Source organism: Parasteatoda tepidariorum, chromosome 8, assembly GCF_982258835.1.
Source record: "Parasteatoda tepidariorum strain Cologne lab strain chromosome 8, Ptep-v5.0, whole genome shotgun sequence".
NCBI classification, from domain to species: Eukaryota; Metazoa; Arthropoda; class Arachnida; order Araneae; family Theridiidae; genus Parasteatoda; species Parasteatoda tepidariorum.
The window spans coordinates 58987812-59009613 of NC_141762.1; the positions used below are offsets into that span (position 1 = coordinate 58987812).

Here is a 21802-nt window from a genome sequence, read left to right on the forward strand (position 1 = left end):
TTGAATTATAAATAAAAGTCATCTTTATTTTTATTTTGATATTTTTTTATATCAATTTAGTCATTCTGTAAGCGATTATTCATAACAGAATACTTCTCATGCCTGCTTTCTTTAGAATTTTTATAAATCTAACAACAACAAAAAACAATGATGCTTCTTCCTTTTTTTAAAAAATTTAAATAATAAGATAACAACTTCCAAAATGATCATTGAAAAGCCCACACTTTCAACATGTCTGTTTCCTCAATAATCCCAATTTAATTCCCTTTAAAGAAATAAAATAGAATTAAAAAAGCCCCACTATGTCAATTACTTTACCCTAACGAAAATAGCACGGGAAAAATCCCTAGGCACATACTTCCTTTCCTAAGCGTTATTTACAGCACAAACACTATACGGACAGCGGTCAACACTTAAAAGCCATAGAAAAGGGAAAAAGGGAAAAAACAAAAGATGCGGGGCGCTTAATACCCTAGACAACTGCCTCCTAAATGGCGCTCTAAGTGCCCCCAATCCAGTGCAGGAAATACCCGTGGGATGCGAAAAAGCCCAATCAAGTGGCCGCCTTCGTTTAATAAGACATTACGGCCTTTTTTTGCCTGAGAATAACGGAAGATTTGATATGTGTGGAAATTATCTGTAGAAGTTACTGCCGCTAGAGAGAAAAATAAAATTTATTCGCAACACCTAACGTCTACGACTTTAAGCAGGTTACTGAAAGCATTAGTGTTAAAGAAAGGATTTCGCTTTTCTATACTTTTATTAATTACTATCTAGCTAAATTATCAAGTTATTCGGAAAGTATTAACTCTCTATCGTTTGAAAGCTGTTTATCAATCGTTTGCATTTATAGAACTTATTTAAAATAAGAAATATCGTTTGCTTAAATTTATTTATTAGTCAAACTCGAAGCATTAAATTAATCTAACGTAAAACGGATAAATTGCATTTAATTAATTACTAAACTGATAATTAAACATTATTTGTAATGAGGAAATATATACTAAACATTATTTATCATTTATAAAAATCAAAAAAAAATTGCTTTTGTCAAATTTATTTAAATTAAAATTGTGTTTCTTTATATTTTGCTTTAATTTCCTTATTTGTCAAAATAAAAGCATAAATAAAAGGTAAATGTTGTAAACTTTAGTAATTTTATCCCGATGCCGTAGAGCGTACTAAAAAATCCATTTATTCGGTTAAATTTACTTTTCAGTTTTGTATAGCCGATAAAACGATAGAAACTAAGAACGATAATTTTTATAACCAAAATTTCCGGTAAATCGTTACTATATGAACGGAAAAATTATGAAATGAATTATTCAAATGCCGTATATTTTAGTTTCATTAATTGGAATTACGTTGTTGTTTTTTAACCAGAAAATTTCATTGCCATACAGTACGGTAATTTTACCAGAATTATCTTCTTCGCATAACGTTCTTGGAATAAGTATTACAGGACTGGATAGGCTGTATCAGAAAACTATTAACGAAAATAGGCTTCCAAACAAAAAGGGAAAACGAAAAATCCGTTGAATATTACACAGAAACCATGAATCGTTACTAAATGAATAATCCCAAGCAACTGAAACGGTAGGATATTATTTGATTAAAACCTTCATTTGCTGCAAAAATATACGAACGGGAAAGATCAGTCGACATGTTTCAAGCACTCAAAAACAGGCCCCCATTTTCAAGACTTTCTAAAAGTGAATGAGAAGAAGGAAAAGTGATTTGAAATATAAAACGAAAAGTTGCCAACGAAAAATGAAAGGTGAGAAATAAAACTGGAAAAACCACATTAGCCGAAAGAGAAAAAAGATGAGAAGCAGAATAAAAAATAAATAAAAACACAGTGGCCGAGAGGGACAAATCAGGGGAAAAGGTATTTCCACAATCTATGGAACGGTGGTAAAGAACTAATGTTGTTAATAAGGGAATCAACATTCATATTAATAAAACAAAATTGTATCGTTACATTTAAATAATAGACAGATTTCGGGAATATCAATAAACCACTACAGAAAAACTCGAGTGAAATAAAAAATTGAAAAAAATAACTACTGACTACTTCTCTTATTTTTGACTATAGCATTACGACATCTGTAACCGAAACTGAATGTGTGTATTGATTTCGTATTTCAAACAAGTGCTCTTCTTCATCATACCGACGGGTATTCTACGAGGAGAATATTGAAATTCCCTTTTGCTCTTACACTGCAACGAAATAGCAAAGAAAAAGAAGAGGAAAATAAAAAAAATAGAAGTAAAAAAAAATAAAAAATTCTAAACCAATGGTTTATCGGAGTCATCGTTTCTTCAAAACATAGCGCAAAATAGATTTTTGTATCGTTTTGTATGTACGTTCACTTTCGTTTTCATTTTCGAGTTCGGTTCAAGGATTTACTCGTGACGAATTTTTATTAGAAAAGTGCATTGTGGGAACTAGGGGGGGAAAAGAATAGAAAAAGGTTTTGATTCGTTATTTCTGTTTATAGAAAATGCTAAAGAGCAAAGAATTTTTTTGCTCCCTTTGCATTTAGGTATACTTAATTGAATACAAAATATTTTTCTTGGGAATTAAAAACATGAAAAATGACAACAAAAAAAAAATTCGAGGCATATTTTGCAAGATGTAGCAGGTCTCAACAGTACTATTCAACTTTTACAGTAAATTAAAAAAAAAAATGACGTAACAGCCAGTTTTCGATTATATTGAATCGAATTTTAAAACCTAATCATATTGCATCTAATTCGGATGCTGTAATTTTTTACCACGTATTGTAAGACATTTTTTCGTCTTTGTTGCTCATTATAGTCTCAATCAATGTTGCTCATTATAATCTTTATCTTCATCTGAATTGAAAGTTTTAGTTTATACCTGTTTCGGAATTTGATTTTCCCAAACTACATGCAAACTTCTTTTAATTTATTGAGGATTTTTAAAACAGCTGTTATTAATACAGAAAATGTAAAATTAGAGAGTATATACTAATTTAAGCAAGAATTATTGTTATAAGAATGAAGGAAAATGTTCCAATCAAGTAATTGTAATGTTTTTTTTTGTTTTTGTTTAGTATCCTTAAAAATGTTTCATTTTCTTCTCCTTTCATTAATCTTTATTATTTTCCATGTTTTCTCTATACTTTTAAAATAATTTTCTTTTGTTTTTGTTCTCTTTTTCTTCTTATCCTTTTTGTCTTTATCGTGCTATAAAAATATATATTTGGATCGATAAAAAATTGGCATATATATATATATATATATATATATATATATATATATATATATATATATATATATATATATATCCATCCTTGTGGCCAGTTTTGTGTCCAATTTTTTATCGACCGAAATGAAATTGCAATTATTTTAATTTGAAGATATGTGATGGAGATCTTGATGATTTATAATAATAGAGCTCTCACTATTTCTTCATTAAAATAAACAAATTTAGAAATTTTTGAACGGCAACACCCATCCCCCCCCCCTTAAGACGTGATCTTTCCAGTAAAATACATGAATATGAAAAACGGTAGATGTAAAGAAAAAACAATTCACACTTCTTTTTGATACAAGAAACTCAACTCTTGCAATGTGCACTTTGAACAATGAAAAAGACGAAGAAAATACAGTGTTTTGTATGCTACAAATAGCTCTTTTCATCTCTACAAAGCACCTCCTTTTTTCATCCTAAAAATATAATTTCAACTGCCTTCTATCCATCATTTTTTACTACGAGGGCAGATTTTTGATTTTTTTTTTTTTACAAAAAGATTGGGAGTTGTTATTTGGCAATTTATTAACTGTAACCATGGAAATTCAACTACTATAAATCATCGAGATTTTGAGATTTGATTTTTTGCATGGAATTATCTTTGAATAAATGAGCTTACTGAATACTTATGAGCAAACCTTTTTCAAATCTCAAGTTATCGAGAAATGGCAAAATACGCAAAAAGTAAAGTTGACATTAAGGGGTCCAAACTTTCGACAGCTCTCCTGATCCTGATCAAATTACTAGAACCATATTTCCCAGATTGCGGCTACCCCCTATATTCTGAAGGTGAAGAACCCGATCCTGTCGAAAGAAAGGTATGTTTATTCAAAGAAGGTACGTTCTGTGTCTGATTTCGTGACTTAAAATATCATCAACACTAATGAATTAGCATATTTAAAATCACACCCCCTAGCCTTTAAGATTAAGTTCTAGAACGTGAAGCTCCACAAATTAGATCAAAAATCATTCAGGTTGTTCTTTTTTTCGTTTTTAAATTCCTTGCGCATTGTACAATATTTGTGGTTTGTAAGTGCAGTTAAATTAGAGAGCAATTTTTAACTTAGTTTTTCAGGCTGCCAATATTTAAAAATCAACAAAAAAAAGTAGTTAATATTTCAGAACTTTCATGTTTACTTTTTTTGCGTTGACGTTTTGTCATTCAAAAATTGAAATTTTTTTAGATGACTAAAATTATCAAAATAAATATTAAGGTTATTAAAAAAATTAAGAATTAAATATTACTTAACTAAATTAAAACGAAGATGTATTTTTACGCGATTTGATTTTTTTTACTCTTTTTAAAAACTTTCTAGAATTGTCTTTTTAAAAAAATCATGTATTTTATTTTAAGCACTTATTTTATGTAAAATGTTTAAAAATTACATCGAATATAACTTATTGTATGAAATAAATAATGTTTATTAGTTTTACTAAATTTAAAACATTTTTATAAATTTTCCATGTAAGTATATAAATTTTCTTTATGTCAGTTTTTCTAATTGAAACTTTCACAATTTCTTATACACAAAAAGTATTTTTGCGTCAAATATGATCGTATTTTCTGATTATTTTAACATTGATATTGAACAATCATAATACCCCACACACTTTTTATAAATTAAAATACAATCAAATGAAGTTTTAGGAAATAAATAATGTTTACACTTATGACTTTGAATCAATTATTATTACAATCATTTTCATTTAAAAGCTAGTTCTCGCTGTTTCAAAATCTAGTTTTCCCCACGCATTTTAAAGCTTTTCAGGAATTTTTAAGTTGAAAAAAATATCTAATGATCATTATAAGGGCATTTATGGTCATTATGTTCACGTTTAAAGTCATTATATTAACGTTTAAAGTCATTATATTGACGTTTAGAATCATTATAAGGACGTTAAGATAATCAATCCTGGAAATTTAAGGAACACAATAGATATGTACGTTATCAAGAATACGAGAAATCATCAATTGCTGCACATTATTGGAATTTAGAGCATAAATTCTATTTTGAAAATGACAAAATTATTTCCACTGCAATCACATCAGCTCATCTTGATGCCTAGGAATCTTGTTTTATTCATATCAATGCTGATTCCCTTATTAATAATGTTAGTTCCTTGCCACCTCTTCACTGTGAGCAGGATTGCATTTCATTCTGATATGAGTCTCTCGGAAACTGTGATTTCTCTTATTCTGTTTTTCACCTTTTTCTCTCTCTGCTACTGTGGTTTTCCTAGTTTTGTTTTACACCTTTATTTTCCATTTTTCGTCGGCAACTTTACGTTTTATATTTCAAATCATTTTTGTTCGCATTCACATCTGGCAAGTCTTGATAATGGACGTCTTTTTTTGAAGCAGGTCGTCTGTTATTTCCAATCTGTATATTCTCGCAGCGGAGGAGCTTTTTTAATCAAATAATCATCTTGTTAGTCATAAAATCCTATATCAGGAAAATTCTATACCTTTTCAAAAACTTTGGCTTTTCGAATGAAAAGCTAGTCATAAACTTTAAAAAAAAAATTTATTTATATTTGATTACTAGAAAAATTACGTCAAAATACATTTGGTTCCACGGTTCATCAGGAAAAGATGACAAGAATTGGGGTGGGGAGACTTTATATCCCCCCCCCCCTCAATAGGTCGAGCTGTGTACTTAAGGTGGTTGCTGAATGAGAGAGCCGTTGTTTAAATGGGCCTATCTGGTTATGATAATAGACATCGATGAAAATCAACCACTGACGATAATTGGTGTACTCAAGATAAATGATTGTACCTTCTAGCACATCATGACTGCCGATGGAACGCTTAATGGCTGACGCTTCCTGTGAGCGTTGCTCTGAATGAAACACCAGCAGGTGACAATTTACATCAACTGCAGAGGGATGACACACATTAGCGATAATTTGCTGCAAAACTTTTTTGTTGGAAGGATCTGGCAATATCATTTAAAAATTTTCTGAGTTTTTCTTTTTGTAATGCAATGGTATATTTTTATTAGTTACTATTTTTTTTCTTCTCCATTTAACTAATGGGAGTTTCGGAACAGAAATCAGACCCCAAAATTGCTTATTTGTTAGTCAATGGTTGAACTGTATACATCTGTTTCCTCTAAACGTTTACAAAATTACCGGGTTTATTACTATCACTAGTCGCCTTTGGCTACCATCTCAATTACCTTTCAAAATTATCTTCTACAACATATAAACTTTAATGGTAACTAAGTACAGCACAACTGCATTTAAATATTCTAATTCTTCAACCCCTCTTCCAATCTTAACACCTTCTATACTTTTAAATAATATGCTAACTAATTTTTTCTACCGTCTAGCTGGGGCACGTGAATTTGGCAGTACAAAGTAATTTAATTTCAGTTTTAGTTAGTTTCGAAACGAAAAAAAAAAGTTCGGGCAAAATTACAGTTGTAGGGTAATGGCATTTTTAGTAAAAGAAAAAGAACACGTAATTTTGGTTAATGAAACTAAAATCTACTTATTTAAACCATTAATTTCGTAATGTTTCCGCTCATATGGTTAGGGTTTACAAGAATTTTTCCATTCATATATTTGATTTTACATATTTTGATTCGAAATTTTTCGAATTAATAAAACTTTTAATTTATCAACCGAAAACAATAATTTTTAAAATTTAAAATAATCTTGTTTGTTAAAATTGTAATTTTACATCAAAATTTAGGTATCTAAAGAATCTTACCAATAGTTTGATTGCTTGGAATTTTACGATTTCTTACAGTTTCTTATTGTTATCAATTAACAGATGTTTCACAAGAACAAATAATACTGTAATTCTCTCCCTTATTCGATATTTGCACTAAACAGCTGACTACCGTTGAGATTATGCCAACAAAAATAAAAATGAAGGAAAATTTAAAAAATAAAAAACAAATAAAAATGAAAGAAATCTTGAGCAATATTTGTCTTTCAGAAACCTTATTTTTGAAAAGGAAATGTCGCAAGCATATGTGAAGGCAAGCATAATAGCCAGGTAAATGGCTAGTTTTTTACAAGAACAATTCTAATTCTTCTGTAAACATTTTTGGAAATGAAATGTCACAATCAAATGTGGAGGCAAGCGTAATAGACAGGTAAATGGCTAGATTTTCACAAGAGCAATATTTTATTTTTCAAAATTATTTTTTGAAAATAAATTGCCACAAGCATATGTAGAGGCAAGTATAATAGTCAAGTAAATGGCTAATTTTTTACAGGAACAATAGCTGTTCTTCAAAAAATTAATTTTCGAAAAGGAAAGGTCACAAGCATACGTGAAGGTAAGTATAATAGCCAAGTAAATGGCTAATTTTTTACAAAAGCAATATTTGTTTTTTAAAAATTTATTTTTGAAAACGAAATGTCTCAAACATATGTGGAGGCAAGTATAATAGTCAAATAAATGGCAAATTTTTTACAAGCGCAATATTTATCCATCAAAAAATTAAATTTTGAAAAAGAAATGTTGCAAGCATATAATGAGGCAAATTTAATAAACAGGTAAATGGCTCATTTTCTACAAGAACAAGAGTTGTTCTTCAAAAATTTAATTTTTGAAAAAGAAATATCACAAGCATATGTTGAGGCAAGTATAATAGCTAGGTAAATGACTAATTTTCGGCACTTTCCCTATTTTTCTTGACCTCAAAATTCTTCGCCGGATTCAGATTTATACGTTGCAAAAAAATGAAATAACAAGGAATCAAATCAGTCACACAAATACTTGTAAAATACTAGAAAAAAATATGAAATTGGTTCCAAAACATATTCTCATCGACGAGAAAGTATTTTTAAATAATTTATTTGAATAGTTTATAGTTTCAAATACTTTTTACTGATTTTGTTTCACCTTCTGTTCCTGGATAATAGTAGTATCAATGTGGACCAAATATGCTTTCTAATTGTAAGAATAAAAAACGTTGTATCAGTAATGAATTTTTAAAAAAAAAATTAAATAACGATAGTACTTTTACGATCCGAGATGTCGCACTACAAGATGCCAATAATTTCAGCAGTAATTACTTTGTGAATACATGAAAGTTTTATTTAAATAGTAGGACAACACCACTTCTCTCATTTTGAGGTAAGAAACTTTAAACCAATAACAGTGATGTTTCCCTATCTCACCGCATTCATGAAGCCTTTTGTTTGCCTAGAGGAGGTGAAAAGGTTTTGAATTAAGATAAAAACTAACTTGTTTCAATTTAAAATTATGGTTAACTGCATTTGTATTTATTTATTTATTTATTTATTTATTTATTTAGTTTGGAGTAGAGATACTAGCCAAACAAAATCTTTTTATTGTTAAAAATAAATTAATTTCTGTTAGCCGTGGTGCATTGTGGGCAAAAGAGCAGGTTCTTAAATAATTTTAAAAGGAGAAAAATGAAATGAAAATTATAAAAAAATAATTATAATAAGTTTAAAAATATTCGTCTGTCACCCATGCATTCGAAATCTGTAAGATTTTGAAAGGACTTAAGAATTTTTTAATTATTTTATCATATTAAAATACTCCACCAAAAGAGGACAACTACTTTGTCTACCATTAGTTGAAATCACTCTGTGTATGTTATACAAGTACATGCATCACTGCTAATAATACGAGAATAAACTTTCAGTTGTCATAGTGACTGTTGAATTATAAATATTTTTGTAGCGTATTCAAATATTAAACTAGTCTTACCTGAACCCGAGATTCGACAAGATCGAGTCTCGAGGCCAAAGCCTCTCTCATAAAAACATCAGGATAGTGAGACGCTTCAAAAGCTTTCTCTAATTCCTCCAGCTGCCATCCGTTGAAGTTAGTTCGCGTCCTTCTCCTTTTTTCCTCTTCGTCTTCATCCTCCTCTTGAGCTCTCCTCCTCTCTCTTTCTTCCGATGATATGCCATTTGGAGTAGGAGAAGCTGGAGAGAAAAAAATAAACAAATGATCACACAACAAATCATTGCAAAAAATGAATGATGAATAAAGATAAATTTAAGTATTTAAAAAAAAATTTCGCAAGTTATCCACTACACTGTTAGAATTTTCATTCTAAAATTATGATAAAAATAACTGGCGGAAGTCTTTCACAATAACTGGCAACAGTTTAATTAACCGCAAATTTTACGTTAAAGAATATTTTTTACCTTTACGGTTTTGAAACCGTTTACAACTGGTATGGTTACAAAACTAAACGGTTTCTTAACCACTTACAAGTAGCAAGTTTTCAAAACCGTAAAAAAGAAATTCAACTTGACATTGGAGATAGTTTGGAAGCTTTATCGTGCTGTCATCTATACAAGACTGAGAGTATTGTATTATAATAGTCCAGGGTCACAAATTGAAAGTCTTCATGCGTTGAACGTAATCGAGGAAATATTATGGCGTCAGCTCTGGCACTCGAAGCCTTGTTTTGTCGGTCATGATATTGACACATTTGCCCTCTCGACTATAATATGTACCCATCTGCAGGGAATTAAGTGGCTTCATTAGGTGGGCCTAGTTGGTGCCATAAAATTCTGGTTGTTTTACCGTATTTGGTGAAGACCGTTAATAAACGGGTTTTTTTTCTACAACTAACTGTTTGAATACCATTTTATTTGAGGTTATTTGACTGTTTTGTTAGAATATGGTAAAATAGCAATTAAATAAATAATTGAAATATTTTTTCCGGGAAATTTCTAACAGTATACCTTAAATTAATTTATAAACGTTTTTTGTAACTATTATTAGCTCTAATTAAAATACTTTTAGAATGTAGCATTTTAAAAATCTGTGTTTAATTATTTTTATTTTTTATATTTGCATATTGAAAAAAATCAGATTAAGTTATATTACTAGAATTTCTAAGCCATCGACGCAGAGTATTGCGAGTCATAGTTTTCGGATTCCTAGATGAGATGTTAAAAATTGAACTTTTAAAGTGTTAAAAATTAAATATTTAATCTTCAGTATCACATTTTTTTAATCTCAACTTAAGTGTTAACACAAAAGTGTTATTACATGTATTTGTAAAATTTCTGCAAAATTACATTGCATATTAGTATTGAAATATCTTTCTTGTAAATTTCTTGAATGTGTTGCCAGCAAGAAAAAAAATTACGGACTAATTTGCAATCTTTAAGGTTTCACGCTTACAATTTAAGAAGCTTCTATCCACGCCATCTTAGATTCTAGGTTAAGCTTTAATTTGTGTTTTCTCTACATTTTTCTGTACTTAACAAACTTTTGATAATGTAGTATTATTAGACATCTCTCAAAAAAGGCAGAAAATAAAGAGCTTTATTGAAATTGGATAAATAGCACTTGATAGTTTTTAGAACTTTTTTTTTCTGAATTTTTCCTCAAAACCTTGTCAACTCTTTGCAAAAAAATGATGCTATTTGTGGTTTTCTGTAAGTAATTTAAAACTATACGTGTTCGGTTTTATTTTTAAAAACTAATCTTATCACAGTTTAATTTGATGAAAACCAAATAGGATGACACTAAGAAATCTTCTGTCGCGTTAACTGCGTAAAAGTAAAGATCGTTATCAAAAATTTAGAAAGTAATACATGCTTACATTTTAAATATTTTTCAAAAACCGCTGATTGCAGAATTGTATTCGCATAATTTTGTGAGAAAAACTAATATAGAATCTATAATACTGCACCCATCGTATCTCAAATTCTGATTGGGTGATGGCCTTTTATTTTGAATGTATCAAAAGAGAGTGCTAAATAGAATAAATATCTATCAGCAATTTATTTGTGAAAAGTAAATTAAAAGGATTAAAAACATGTTTAGAATTTTTCCTCCCCTTCGCCATCCCTTCGACTGTTGAATTCGGTCGAGAGAAGGACCTCTCTAATTAATTTCGTCTGAAATTGAAATTATTTTTTAGGAAATAGCATGATTTGTAAATTATTCGAATTTGCAAAATAATTACAATTTCCATCAAACGAATTTGATAATGCCCGTATTTATGACATTCAACCACACAAAACATTTTTTTTACGCGAAAACTAATTTTTAGAGATTACTTTATTGGTTTTCTTCATTTATTTTAAAGGTGTTATATTCCACACCTATATTCGAATTGGACTAATCCCACTTCCAACTTAATATTTAAATTGAAAGAAAAATTCCTAAGGGCCTCCCACTGATCTTGCTTTACATCGAACTTGAAAACTAAAAACTGTATATAAAAATTCAAAAGTCATAAATAGGTAATTAAGAACTCAAAAATTATGAATAAAGTTTAAAAAACTGGAACTAAAAGGCAGAAAATAATTCTATTTTTGTCGCACCTAAAACGATAAAAAATAGAGAGCATCACTTTCAAAAAACGTAGGTAGAACTCTTGGTGGTGATAAAAGTTTATTGTGAAAGAACTACGTTTTTCATTTTAAGTGTGACAAAATTGAAACTATTTTTTCTTTTTCCTAGGCCACGTGAAAAACGAGTTTTTAAAGCTTTTATTCAATAGCTTTATTTTTAGTTTCGTGTCTTAGTTTGTCTATATCGGAGAGAAGTTATTATTTCAATTTGCAACAATAGGGACACAAATTTCGTATGTAATATTAAAATAAAAATCGTATAACTTGTACTGTCATTAGTTACAATTGCAATTGCTGTAACAGGTCGAAAATTGGTTAAAACTTCAATTAATGAGAATCAAAAAAATGCATACGCAATTATAAGAGCTGTAAGGAAGTTTATTTTTTTAAACAAACATTGCGCATAAATGTTGATGTGTTTTGAAAAAAAAAATTCTATTTTATTTTAGTAATAACCTATTTCAGTTAATATCAATATATTTTTCCAATTATGATAGAAAACGCAAATATTTACAATCAAAATATTACAACTTGAACTACTAAGCCAAAAATAGTAATAAAGCAAATGTTGATAAAAAGTTATTCACTATTTCCCTAATAGCGCTCGACAGTATTGGAAACAAGTAATTGATTACCCCATTTTTTGTAATAGAAACAGAATCTTCATTCATGCAAATTGCTACTTTTTTTATAGAAATGAAAATCAGTTTGGAAACATAAAGTTCGTGCCCTTACGAATTAACTTCCTTTCTCATTCCAGAAAAGTGCATACTCTGTACTCTAAAGAAAGAAATTTCGTGTCACTTTCAATTTTCTCCCAGTTCTTAATGTTAACTTATCACGAGCCGAACGAAGAAAGTGAACTTCATTTGCATATCCCTCATTAAGAAAGCACGCGAGAGAATTATCATAATTTATCGAAAGCACAGAATGGGAACTTTTCATTGATAGCCCGTAGAGCCATTTCCCACGACACACTAATGACGCAGCAGAAATGGTGGAACAATTCATCAGCAAACGATTGTTTCAATTACGATTAAATAATCGAGTGGCAGTACCCTGTCGATTTCTTTTCCATTTTTACTACCATTTTCATTTATTTAACGATCTGACAGTCGCCCACTAAAGTTTATGTTGATCGTTTATCGATAAAGAGTCACTTAATGGAGATATTCGCCAAGAGAAAGAATAATAACAATAATAAGAAAAAAAAAAGACTACAACTTCAAACACACATAAGGTGCGAGCCCTAAGGCGGTGTTTGGAAGCGACACTGCACCAGTCGGCAGATGGCGTTACTCGCGCTATAAATAAAATTACTGCCACTCCACGGACTGTAATTAAGTCATTAACGAGAGTAAACTTTGATCGACGATCGTCTGCTCGCAAATTGTTTTTGCATTCGAATTTGCTCTTTTCTTTAGGAATTTCTCGACTATTTTTAATTATATATTTTTCGTAAAAAAAGTTTTAAAGGGAAACCTTCTCAATTAATTATTTGCCATAGCGATGAAAATTTTAGGAGTCAGACGAGTAGCGAATTTCTATTAGAAGAAGAGTCGTTAAGCTATTCGACGGCGGCAATGGGGCATTTAATGAAGGAGAGACTTTTCTTTGACGTCCACTTATTTACAGGGAAAGTTAATTAATTCTTTTCTTTTCGCAATTTTTTTTTCTTTTCTTTAACGAAAGATTGAAAATGAAAATAATTCTTCAAAAAAATTTGCTTAATAATTTTTACTTAAAGAAGCAAATTTAATTATTTTTATGATATGATATGATTAATTTAAAAGCGAAAGTAATAAAGGAAAACGATTTTAGGACAGCTAAAATATTTTAATTACGAAAAACATTTAATTATTAATGAATAATTTATAAAAAAAATTTGAGTGGATTCAAAGAAATAAAATGATGCAGCATTCGGGATAATTTTTAAAAGAAAATTCCTAGACAAAATTATAATTAAAAAAATGTTTGCAAAAAATTATAAAAGTTCCACAGATAAAGGTACTTAAAAATTATTTATTAAACAGCTCTTAATAAATTCTAACTTGTAAAAATAGAAGATTTTTTAAAAAATTAATTAAGAGTTATTATTAACATATTCTAAACAGAACTTTCAAACTAAGATACCTAAAAGATTTGTACAGTCGTTAAATATGAGTGTTATTATAATGTTAATTCTTTTATTATTTTTCTAAACTACGTTTGTTTTCTTTGTTTTTTACTATGAGATGATAATTGCTATTTTGTACATGATTGTTTCCTTTATACATATATATTGTTACCGTAACAAATAAATGAATGATACCCTTTTACTGGTATTACCAGAAACAACAACTCAAAAATATATTAAAATTAACGCTTTACGTATTTTCCGTTTCTTCAGATTTCCTGTAAAATTGTTTCACTGCTGGGGAAGTCTATAAGTGGTGAAAGCAATGCAAGTTTACCGAGAAAGCGTTCAAGAGAACTAAGTTTTTATTTAGTTAGTAGAATAAACGCTTAAAAATTATAAATTTAATTGCGCAATAATGTGGTTAAATGGAAATAAATCATTTAAAATGGTCTTAATAGCAATGAAACAATTATCTTGTCGAAATTGAATACAGATGTTGCAAGTTACTTTTACCACATAAATTATTTTATTTTATTTACTTATTTATTTTAAATTGGAAAACAATTAACCTTAATCTTTTAAACTTCAATCGTCAGTAAAGTATTCATAGTTTAGGAAATTTTTTTTAACTAAAAACTTCTATCAAGAAGAAATAAATCGGTTTTATAAATTAACAAAATCTTTTAAAAAAAAACAAACAAATTATCTGTTTTAAATAAGATTGGCGATAAAACAAAATAAAAAAATGTGATGTATTTCTGAGTACAATTTTGAAAAATAATCATTAGAAACGCGTGGCTTTAAATCTAACGAATTACTTGTGTTAATATAATAATTCAACAAAGTTTTAAATCCATTTTTTAAAAGGTATTCCGTAAAGACCATCCTTAAATGTTGAATCTTTATAAAAAAATAAAGGGAAAAAACCTAATTAGATGAATGCAAAACAAAAGAGATGGGTGAACAGAAAATCAAAACCTGTTTTATTGCAGTTTGAAATTTCAATATGTTTATAATAATAATTTTCAAATTCTTCCTTTTCTGGGGAGGGGAGTTTGGGTGTCTTTAGTTTTTCTTTGTTAGTTATAATTTGCCATATTTTGATTTAAATAATCTGCATTTTTCATAGTTTGGAACAGTATCTTCATTTTTTTATAAGGATTCTAAATATATATATATATATATATATATATATATATATATATATATATATATATATATATATATATATATATATATATATATATATATATATATATATATATATATATATATATATATATATATATATATATATATATATATATATATATATATATATATATATATATATATAAAGGTGATCTTTGAGAACACTCTCTCTAATAGAAAAGTCAAATAAACTGAAAGCATGTCTGCTCACTTATAAAAATTAGAAAGAAAAAAAAATTCTCTCAATTCCTGTCATTTTTCATAAGCATCGTTAATCTTAGTACAAGAATACAAAATGAAATCACTTTCCAAAAAATTCTATTCCACCCTCAAACCATGGAACTTCGTTCTACAAGAATTAATTGATTAATTATACACAAGCCTATTCATACACGCCATGTTGTGCGCACGAAAAAAAAGGTAGGTACCTCCCGAAATCCATCTTAATGGCTTCTTTCAATAGAGACGGTTGTACGACATAAAATGGTTTTCACGCGTAGCGTGTCTCTCTGCGTTACCTTGACAACAGAAGAACCAATGATTGCGTACAGGCGATACGCGCCACTGACCACCAATGACCTCCTCGAATTCTACCCCATCGTCACCGCCCACCAACACAGTTATTTCACTTCTCTTCATTATGCCGTTCGATTACGATTACACAACAGGTTACTAATCCCAAGTAATTGTTTTCGTCCGCAATTGACTACTGACTTTCATACTAGTCCAATGGTTTTCACAGCGCGTGAATCGAGATGTTTCAGATAATTAATTTTGATCGACCGGTCTTCCTAAACTAATTAGTATTTCAAAGGGAACTTTTCACAAGAGAACAAACATTCGTGAAATGTTTACAATTTTCATCTAGATATAGATTTTACGTCAAAGATTAAAGAATCAATAATATGCATGGAAATAATTAGGAGTTAATCTGGGCAAAGAAAATGTAGGGATTTTCTGTAAATTGCGTCAGCTAATATATCACAAAATTCATCCCTTGATCCATATAATATATTTTTTCTCCACATTTTTTACACTCTCTCGCCGCTGCAAACGTTCGGTTTTTTCCCCCTGGTCAGACTATAATAAAGAAAAAAAAAACGAACAAATTTTCTATAAAATAAGTTAGCTAAAATATACCTCAACCACCAATACATATGATAACATTTTAGAACATTTTTTTATATGCAAACGTAATAATACACTGTAAATAATTCCGGATCAAATTACGGTAAAAAGTACCGGCACTCCAGGTGCCGGTACTTTTTACCGAAACATGTTACGGAACAAAAAATCTGATGAATCGTAATTTTTACATTAATATTACCGTAAAATCGAAGAATCACTTTAATTAAATAAATATTGTAAAAATTACAGTATAATATTTTACAGTAAAAATGGATTTTACGATAAAATGAGTTTTATGGATGATGCACACAAATTGCTGGTATTTAATACAGTAATTTGATCTCGAAATTTTTACAGTGTAACAAATTGCATGATTCCAACGTGTGAAATAAAATTCTGTCTCGATTTATATGCTTATGAACTCTGCTAGATAATAGCTGCAACGGAGTCAATAAGTTAAACAGCCTCATGAGTTTAAAAACGTAATTCGAAGATGCATTATAAAGGCATCGATGATTAGGAAGACTTACTTTTACAAAATACGCCTCATGGATTAATTTAGAGGCTATTTATCAAGTTTGAAATCTTTACTATCAAGTTGTATTGTTTATCAGATTCGAAATCTTTACTATTACTTATTTTTACTGAGTAGCAAAGAAAAGTTACATAGAGCTTTTATTTCTTCTATGGTATAGACAAGGCAGAAACATAATATAGTCATAAAATTAATCCTTTAAATAGTATGAATTATCATGGTAACTGCTACAAACAACTCCTTTAACTTTCGTAATTTTCTTCTAACAACATTATAATATAGTTTTCCACATAGTTTCCTTAAAATAGAATTTTTTCTAGAATTAGAATTTTTAAAAAAAGGGGGGGGGATTTGCATCTTCTTGAAATATCTTACGTTTAGTACCATAACTCTTGCATAAGTCGTAGTTTTTTACATATTTAGAACGAATTTCTCAAAAAAGAGTAACATGATTAAAAAAAATGTTAGAAGCAATTTGTAATATAAAAAGATTTTTAATAAATTATATACATTTTTCATCGTATTTTCCATTTTCTGTTTTATGGAGTTTCTCAATGTGTGCAATTAACAGGTTAATTATTTCTCGAAAACGACAACTTTGCTTGGAAACTCATATACTTTGATTTTTTGTTTGCTGCATGCATCAAATACTTTTAAAAGTTTTTATTATGGAGATCATGTACTTTTTTAGAATTATGAACAGATAGCGTGTCACTAATTCCATAATATGCATTTGCATAAAACTGAAAAGTAAGAAGTCGATAAATAGTCTTAATTTAATTACGAAATAAATAAAAAAAATTGTGATTTGATAAATTGTATAGCTTCCTTAAAAAAAAAAATATTAACCATTACACAAGACAGTTGCGCTCTTTTAATACATATTAACTATTGTTATTGAGTATTAATATACTATGAGTATTCAAATATAACTAAATAAATGTTTTTTCGTATTTTATTATTTAACCTTTTTAACATCCTATCTTTAGATTCCTGATTTAAGAGAGACGTTGCAGTTAATTTAACTCAACTTGAACTCAAATGAAGAAATGGGGTGAAAATAAACTTAATAAACCATTTAAAAATGTTAATAATATAATAAGCTTATCTTCCTAAATAATTGATTTCTCCAATTATTTTGTAAATTTTATAAGTTGGGTCTTAAAACTATGTAAAAATTCCTTTAAAATAACAAATAATAAATAAATGGGGTGAAAATAAAATTAATAAACCATATAAAAATGTGAGTAATATGATACACTTATTTTCCTAAATAATTAATTTCTCTAATTATTTTGTAAAATTTATAAGTTGGGTCTTAAAACTATGTAAAAATTCCCTTAAAATAACAAATAGTAAAAAAAAAAAAATCGATGAACCATTGATTTTGTTTCCGCTTTTCTTTCTTTTTGTTCTGTAATTTTTCGGAAAGAAAAAAAAAATTCCCCTTAAATATAAATTAACTTAACTCAATCACGCAACTCAATTGATTAGTGAAAATTTTTTGAACCTTTATAAAATAAGAAAAGTTTAATTAAAATTAATAATAAAACAATACAAAAACAGTTTTTTAATGATCACTAAAACAATACTTATCCAGAAAAAAAAAATATTTTAAACGCCGTTCAAAATTCATTAAAGAAGCAAAACCATTACAATCATTAAAACAAATAACATTATAGCGTGGTATGTTATTTGATTAATAAAAATACTCGTAGATAATTAGATCGATAAATATCGTTTCTAAAATAATCAAGTTTTTAAGGGATGTTTGAGCTATAAAACTAGATTAATTGAAAAAAAAATTGCTTTGAATCAATAAATCCAATCTATTAATGTTACTATGTATTATTGTATGAATTTGGGTGTGTGCTTTTTTTAAATCTTTTATTTAGTTTCCTTAACACAAGTCAAGTTTTATTAGTTTTAAAAATCTTTTAACTTTAAAGATATTTCATTTTTACCTAACCTATTTTCATTAATGTTTTTTTAAATATATTTCAACTAAAGCTCTGAAAATAACAAAAATTATGAAATGAAAATAATACAAATTATTGAATATTTATGTGCAACAAATTTATTTTAAAACTATTTTTCCTTATTATTCAAATGTAGTCTAATTTTGCATTATAATTGATCGAACAAATATATCAAAAGTTGCATTTAATCCTATTAAAACTCTCTTTGCACTAAGGAATTATCTATGAAGCTCTTTTTGTCCCTTCATATATCCTAATAAAGCGTATTTTACTGGAAAAAAAATAAAAATAATATTAAAATAAGAAAATTACTTTAAAAATTTAAATGTTTGCTGGCAAGAATTGTGTTCTAAAATTACTTTTTTTTAATTTAGATGACACTGCAAAAAATGGGTATCTAAAATTTACAAATTTTCTTCGTTTCCGACGAAATTGTTCTCTATGGATTTCAACCTAAGTTTTAGTCTTATTCTTACATTTTAATTAACACAATTGATTTAGAAAATTTTCTCACTTAAACTATCTTATTTCTTAAAAAAAATGAAAAAAATCCTTTACAAAACAGACTTGGTGATTAAAAAAAAAAAAAGATCTTGACAGCTGTTAGAAATTTTTTCGAAAAATTCGATTTTTTTAAAAATATATTTTCATTTAAAACATAAATGCAGATATTTCTTACATGCTAACAATAAGGAACAGTTTTAAAATGTCAAGAAGAACATGTTTGATTTTGAAATGTCTTTATAAACGGTAGGGAAGACTATTGTAACTTAGCCCTACAGTACTATTATTTGCACCATCACCACTGAGAAAAAAGTATAGTCGAAACTACCAGAATATGGTAAATTATTGTTAGATAAATTATTTAAACTGTGGTTTTTCTAGTTTTGTTTCTCATTTTTATTTTTCCATTTTTCTTTGGCAACATTACATTTTTTATTTCAAAACATTTTTGTTTCTTTAAAATCACGTCTGGCAAGTCTTAAAAATGGTTGCCTTTATTCAAACTGCTTGAAACATGTCGACTGTTATTTCAAATATTGAATATTTTTGAAGCGAATGAAGTTTTCAATCAAGTTCATTTTCTCAGTTTTATTTTTTTAAGAATACGTCAGTTAATTTTTTTACTCCGGATAGTATTACAAGTAATTGATGTCAAATTTCGAACTGATGTTTCTGCAAAATTTTTCATGTGTCATTTCCCTGCTATTTATATAATCAGTAATAAATCTTACTTTTATTCTAATTTAAAATTCTATTAAACCAAATAAGTTTTCTTTATAGTGTAAAAAATGATTGATCAAATGCTTCTTTATTGTCTAATTTCCCCCCTTTTTTTCGCATTTAAACTATGTTCAATAAAATTCTTCGGTTTTTTTCTTTTCTTTTCAAATTTTAAATATTTGAAATATTTTTCTTTTTCTTTCTTGAAATAAAATTATTAAATATGTTTTCTTATCTCTTAAAATTAATAACCTTTTTTTTAAAATTTTATAGACTGATTTAAATCATGATTTCCTCTTTTTCTAATTTAAGATACGTTTCGATCTTAGTTCTAATGCTTTCGTCATTACTCATCGTTTTGAACTCGTCATTATTACTCGTCATCATCATTACTCGTCATTGCTCATCATATTAAGATAGGAATTCTGTTCCCGACTCTCACTGACGACAGTACAGAATTTAAATATCCTCAGAGGTAGGCAGATCATGGGTTTGAGTCCCCTTGCCTTCAAGGTACTCGCACCAGTGCTGGCGTAAAATATCTTCAATGGTAGACGGATCAAGGGTTAGAGTCCCCTTGTCACCAGGCTAACAGTGGAAGGTTTTCGTGGTCCCCCTCTCCATGTAACGCAAATTCGGGTTAGTTCCATCAACAAGTCCTCCACGAAGGCGATTTCCTCCCAATACTTGAAGGAGTTCCCTGGTCTTCTGGATTGGGTTCAAAATTCCAAGGCTGCGAAGTTGAATATTAGTACTTGCAAACCCATAATTGAGTCGGCTGTTTAACGACTGTTATAAAATGAAATACTTCGCTCTCCATTAAGTTTAAAAACCACTTTCTTTATAAAGTAATGAATATAATCTTATTGTTTTGTCAAACTTGAAAAGATTGACACGTGGGTCACCGGGCAAGATTTTAAGTTCGGTATAAAAGCTGCCAAAGACACACACACAATGTTCTACAAATATTTGAATCGTCCATAGTCGGTTTAAATATGTTTAATGGTAATGTCGACATGACATAGAGAAAAATTAGGGGCAAGTTCAGTTTTTAGATTCAGTAAATGCATAAAGGTAAAATTCAGTAAATGCATAAGGATAAAACGGAAATAACCAATAAATTATACTGAAATTAATTAAACTAATGGCAAATTGAAAGAAAATTTGAAATTTTTTTCTTTAATATTATATTTTTTTGCTGTTAAACAAATCATAAATTAGGCATATTTGGGAGATTTTTCTAATAATCGCCTTTCAACTCCTCTCTGTTTCTCCGATAGTTGGATTCAAACTGGTCTTGATGTTTTCAGTCTCGCCTTTTTCAATAGTAATTCGTTGGAGGCTCCAACGAACAATACTTTTTGTTTTTTTCACATTTAAATGTTAGTTAGCGAATCCACTATTCCCTTTTGACTTTATTTCTGATAAACGTCTTTTAAATATATGTATTAAGGGCAAATTTTACAAAAGCGCCGTTATGTTTGGTGTCATTATTATTTACGTCAAAATGCATGACGAAAATTAACCCTAATTTCAAAGATTCACATTGCTTGAAAATTTTGAAATCAGCAAATTTTAGGAAGCCAAGCGGCAAACTTTGAAGTAATTTTTTTTTCTTTAATTCTTTTTTCCTTAGGCTTTCCTTACCTGCAAAAATCTTAATTAAAAACACACTTGAGTCTCCAATTTTCAATTTTAACTCCGTCCATTTTGACCTACGTAATTTTAAATGACAAAATCCACAATTTTAAGAGTATTAGTCGACTAGTTCTTGAGAAATAAAAACAGGCATCCTGATCAAACTATTAGGAACCTGTTTTCCAGATTCCACTAAGCTGTTAGCATATTTAAGTTTGGGTCCTTAAACCATAAAAATTGCATCTTAAGAAATGTTAATCGTATCATTAGATCAAAGGCTATATGGGATTCCGTTCTTTTATTTTGCATACTGATTAATGACTTTGAAAATAATTAGTACTTTAATTGCATTTTTAATTACAAAACAAAACAAAATACAGTAGAGTCCCGAT

The 21802-nt window shown here is 28.5% G+C and overlaps 1 protein-coding gene across 2 annotated transcripts in view; it reads right to left on the bottom strand.

Moving 5' to 3' along the window:
• LOC107444630 (uncharacterized) overlaps window positions 1–21802 on the bottom strand; it is a 59112-nt gene that overhangs the window by 32321 nt on the left and 4989 nt on the right. For both annotated transcript variants that reach the window (XR_011636845.2, XM_016058842.4), the window contains exon 2: window positions 8979–9199. Coding sequence is in view for 1 of the 2 variants with exons in the window: in XM_016058842.4 (XP_015914328.2) it covers window positions 8979–9199 (221 nt within the window). In the remaining variant the exon portion in view is untranslated. The remainder of the gene's footprint in view (window positions 1–8978; window positions 9200–21802) is intronic.